This window comes from Sinocyclocheilus anshuiensis, unplaced genomic scaffold (genome assembly GCF_001515605.1).
Source record: "Sinocyclocheilus anshuiensis isolate Anshui unplaced genomic scaffold, SAMN03320099.WGS_v1.1 scaffold1932, whole genome shotgun sequence".
Classification (NCBI taxonomy): Eukaryota; Metazoa; Chordata; class Actinopteri; order Cypriniformes; family Cyprinidae; genus Sinocyclocheilus; species Sinocyclocheilus anshuiensis.
Window position 1 is genome coordinate 616557 of NW_015555985.1, and position 5298 is coordinate 621854.

The 5298-nt window shown below is 35.5% G+C and overlaps 2 protein-coding genes across 2 annotated transcripts in view; one reads left to right on the plus strand and one right to left on the minus strand.

Annotated features, from left to right (window-relative positions):
• The window catches only part of LOC107676069 (dual specificity protein phosphatase 19-like), a 7714-nt gene extending 7006 nt beyond the window's left edge, over window positions 1-708 (minus strand). Inside the window, exon 1 of the mRNA XM_016470593.1 lies at window positions 673-708. The gene's annotated coding sequence lies outside the window, so the exon portion shown is untranslated. The remainder of the gene's footprint in view (window positions 1-672) is intronic.
• Window positions 709-715: 7 nt separating this feature from the next.
• LOC107676070 (nck-associated protein 1-like) overlaps window positions 716-5298 on the plus strand; it is a 61134-nt gene continuing 56551 nt past the window's right edge. Inside the window, exon 1 of the mRNA XM_016470595.1 lies at window positions 716-1034. Coding sequence (XP_016326081.1) covers window positions 927-1034 — 108 coding nt within the window. The 5' untranslated portion in view covers window positions 716-926. The remainder of the gene's footprint in view (window positions 1035-5298) is intronic.

Sequence of the window (5298 nt, forward strand, 5' to 3'; positions counted from 1 at the left end):
CTCTTGAATAAAAGCTTTATAAACAATAACATACTCACTGTTTGTTTTAATACAGTAATTGACTGATTCAATGTATTTGATAGTTCAAATTATTACAAATTCAGGGTTTCGTCACCTCCGTCAGATGTGTCAACTCCGTCAGTTCTGTCACCTCCATCAGTTGAATATTTTGATAATATTTCATTATGATATTTTATATTTATTGTGGAATTGTTGGTCACATGTGAAAGTGTAATCTGACTGCTAACACCAGAATGTGTTTTGAAATGTTAAAAACATCTTGAACGCTGTTAAAGATAAAGCTGAAATTATATTACACAGTCCAAGGTAAAAAAAAGCACATTTTGTTAAAAAAGAGAAAAGTTGGGAGGTTGTATCAAAGCATAGCTCAGTAGCTTAGTACATATAAGATACATAAATGTAGTTTCATTTGTCTGAGTACAAGGTTTTATTTTTTCAATTTTGCACCGTTTTGTCCCACTTCTCAAGAATGACTGATTTGCTCATCTTCAATTATTCAACTCTTTAACATTTAAATAATCTCGATTTCTTATCTAAACAAAATCAATTTAAATAGAAAAAAGTTATGAAAATATTGGAAAACGCTTTTTATGTGTATGAAATTCGCCAAATAAAATCGTAAGCTTCAAAATAACTTCAGTCAACAATCACATCTTTTCAACAGCACGAGGGGGGCGGAGGTCCTCTGGTCACATGACGCAAAGACGTCGTTGCCGGAAGCAGCCTCGTTCTGGCCGTCAGGGCAACACCTAGAAAAAAAACACATCCCCGACGACGCGCCTCAAGCCCGTAATATGGGCGAATTTTAACACAAAAAATCTACTCGTTTTGGCACCTTACCCTTTAACACTACACGAGGAACTCGTTGGGTTGTGATTCAGCTCGTTTTAACGGTCGTTTGAGCCATGTCTCGGGGCGCGCTGCAGCCGAGCCAGCAGAAGCTGGCGGAGAAACTGACGATCCTCAACGACCGCGGCATCGGGATGCTCACGCGCATCTACAACATCAAGAAGGTGAGAATAAGAGCTTCATGCATGTGTGTTTCGGACGGCTGCAGTAAGCGCACACAAATACACACACGGGGTTGATAAGGCCAGGCCCTGATTGAGTGCGTGCGTGCGTGCGACACAGCCATAAATCAGTGTTTACGCTGTATTCTGCATTACTGGCTCATTTTGAATGAGATTTAGTACAGGCTAGTGAATCTCCAGCCAAAACGAGTCGATCTAATCCAAATTAATAATGATTATTTTAATGGTGAGATGAGGATGGGTCATGTCTTAGTTTTACCTCCCCTGCGATCATAAAGCAAGATGCCATGCTATAACGTTACATGTATATTGCCACTGTCTATTCAGGGCTAAGTGCACAAAGCCATGATTGTGAATGCCTGTGAAGATTGTGTGTCCAGACTACAACCTTACCGTGACCCAGCTTTTAAAGCATTTATAATGACCCATCTATAAAGGAGTATAATCCAATCCAGACATCTCAGCTCAGAAAGCGTGAGTTTCTGCAAAGATCTAATTGTGAGTAGTTGGTAGTGGCCTGGCAGTGCTGGATAAATCGAATCTTTCTGTTTGATATGTCAGTGGGTGTGTTGAAAACAGCACACTAAGCCCTTGCACTCCTTCAGCTGTCATACCTGAAGTCCACACTATGTCTGACAGATGTCAGATCTGTAGGATTCTGAAGTGGGTCTGCTGGTGGTTTGGCAGTTGTGTCCTGCAGTATTGCTATTTCATAAATTCATTTTGATATTGAAGAGTGGCTTTAATCGTAAGTGTAATTGTTTGATTTTGCTGAGCTGTAATAAGAAATCATTGATCTGTGATTTTAAGATTCAGAGGCATTATGGGATGGGGATATTAAACATATTTGGCTGAATGTCACAGAACCACCAGCATGTCCGGGTCATATTTGAACACAAAATCAAAAGATATTTTGCTTAAATGTTTTGTATTGTGACATTATTTTCATGGCAATTAAGCACATTTTCCCCGCAAATTCTCATTCTTTTAATGCGAGAAGAAATATTTATTTTATAATATATATTTATAATGTATTTTGTTTTTATTGATATATACAACATTCTATATATATATACACACACACAGTTTAAAGTATACTTAATGATAACATTCGTTTCAATGGTTTAATGCTTATTTGATTTTTTAAAAATTATATTGCAGTATTTGTGTGACACTGTGTCATAACTAGGCTAGATATCAAGTGATTTGTCTGTCCACACTAAACAAATATAATAACAACAAATAAAATTATTAAAATGAATTTAAGTACTTGTTTTACATAATATTCACAGAAAAAAAAATGTAAAAAATGCTGAAAATTAATTTTGACAAGTGCAATGTCTTATAATCAAACAAACTGATTCTGATCGTCTTAAAAAGGCCAAACTGTAAATTGGCCTAAAAAAACAAACAAAAAAAATAACAAGAGAAAAAAAATGGAAAATGTAACAGTAATTTTAATGCCAGGACTTTATCCATTAATTTTACGGACATTTTCATTAACCATAAAACCCAATACAATGAAGTGCAACATTTAAAATACAGATAAAACACCTGTAAAAAAAAATCAATATGGAAAATACCCTCATATTAATATGTACATTGTGCCCTATTTTTTTTTTCTTTCAAAAAAAGTGCACAAATGTGAATTTGGCAGGAAAGTGCTTCAGTGTCATGAAGTAATGATATTTATTTTCTTCATCCAAAATCTATTTTATCCTATGAATGTTATGTTGAAATTCAATATCTTGAATCATGCAAACATTACACACAAATTAAAGCCTGTCAGTTCTAGACTGTATGTTCAAATAATTTTTGTTTCTTTCCCATAGCTTATAAAGCCACTTTCTAAGGTTTTTGAGAAAGGCTTGGCATTGAGGCTAGCAGTAATGGAAGCAGTCCAGATTAGAGGTCGACCGATAGTGGATTTTATTGATACCGATAGCTAAGTTGGACCACACTGGCCGATACCAATTAATCAACCTATAGTTTTTAAAATGAATACTGAACAAAAGCTTTACTATTTAAAAAAACAAAAACAAAAAAACAGTACTGAACCATACTTTGTAAATAAATAAAAATATTAATATTAATTAGCCTATATATTAATCATTCAAGTTAGTTCATATTTCATTAACTAATGTTAACAGAAGCAACTTTAAAATTTAAAAATGTATCAGAAGGCTAAATGTTGAAATTAACACTCTAACAAGGAACAGTACTTCTACAGCTTTCATTCATCTTAATGTTACAAATGGACTCTTGTAAAGTGTTACCATTTAATTTCAACAGTCATGCTTAAAGATGGCCATCTTTAAAAATCTACACAAAGGCAATAGCATTGAAATTACATACATATGGATATTGTATGTATACTCTCTCACTGTATTTGCTTATATTTTAGAACACTTAATGATTATCTAATCAAAATAACAAAATATGTTAGTCACACACTGGGCAAAAGTGCAGCGCTGTATCTGACAGTTCGCATGTATCGACTGGACGTGTCGCATACAATTCAAGCAGCAGTCTAAATCAGTTTGTTTAATCACCAAACAGGCAAAAGTTTACTTCAAGTTTGAACAAAGTGGCATATATGAATTTGAAGTTCAGTTTTTTAAAAAACAGAGCGAATGGAAAGAGAAAGCACAATCTATATTATAATGAAGCATACTTTATTAGAGCCTCAGAAAGACAAATGTTTAGCTGAAAAACGCACAATTCACAATTTTACAGCCTAGCGTAAAGTGAATTCACTATGTACATTAACAGCGATTTGGGACTAATTTAATGTAATTTAATGTAAATCTCTGTGAATGGCGCTCTGTGGTTCGACAGGATTTCTGTCGGCTGCATGAACATATCAGTTTGCTTTCTCACGTCACTAGCTTTAAATCTGCAACTTTTCAGACTAACAAATGAATTAATGTGACCAGCTGGATATAAACTAATGCAAATAGATGGTAACAATCGTGATTAATGTAATTGAATGTAAATCTCTGTGAATGGCGCTCTGTGGTTCGACAGGATTTCTGTCGGCTGCATGAACATATCAGTTTGCTTTCTCATGTCACTAGCTTTAAATCTGCAACTTTGCAGACTAACAAATGAATTAATGTGACCAGCTGCATATAAACTAATGCAAATAGATGGTAACAATCGTGACATTGAACATTTGGGCCAGACTTGCGTGTGTTTTGGTCACATTATTTTTGAGGTAATGCTAATGTTCGTGTCCTCTCAGCCTTGATGGCAAACATACTGCTGTACTTTCTCTACTAATGCAGCATTTAGACAACAAAATATTTACTTTATAATAGGGCTGAAACGATTAGTTGACAATTATTGATAACGTCGACAATAAAAAATTGTCGACAAATCTTTTTGTTGTCGAGTAGTCGTTTGATCTATAATAATAACGTGGATAATAACGTGGTTTAACCAGTGTGGCACTGTAGCGCAAGACTGTAATTCAGCCTTCCTGATGCAATTCAAGAGAAGAAGACAGAGCTTCAGAGCAAATGCAGCCAAACCTGAATGGCTTTTCACACTGAAAGCGGAAATTCGGAGCGATGACGCTTTTGAATCGAAACAATAGATCCCTATGGGGCTATTCACACCAGGCGTGATCATTTGCGGTGCGAAAAAGCGAGGATTTTTTTTCATCCTGTGTGTCGATTTTTTTCCCCGTCGCTCTACGATGAAACGGGCCGTCCAATCAGATTTGAGCTTAGATCACGTGCCCAGAGCAGCTGCTGTTGCACGAGTGGTGGCGCTGTTTCGAAAATTGGTGTAAACAAACACCGGAAAAGAGTATCCCAGTAGAGAGAAGAGAGTGGATGCCGAGTTCCTGTTTTCTTTCTTATCTGAGAACAGATTTATTCTCACATGTTCTAAATATAATTTCTAAATTCTCCATTGAATTATGTGATCTGGAGTGTCCGTTTTCTTCCACGTGCGCGAGTGTTATGAGTCAGAGCGCGTTAACTCTCTAGATCTTCCGTGTTTAAAAAAACGAGTGAAACATTTTTCTACACATGAAATATGAAAGCAAATAGACATATGATTATGATGAAATATTTTCTGTATGTGTTTTGTATGCAGCTCATGGTAATTTTATAACAATAAAGGATGTTTATGACAATAAGCAGTGTGGAGTTATTAAATATAGCCTACAAAGAGTGCATGTCTGCCTATTATAGAATCAAAATCAACTCGACAAGCACTCGATGATGGTTTATAGTGG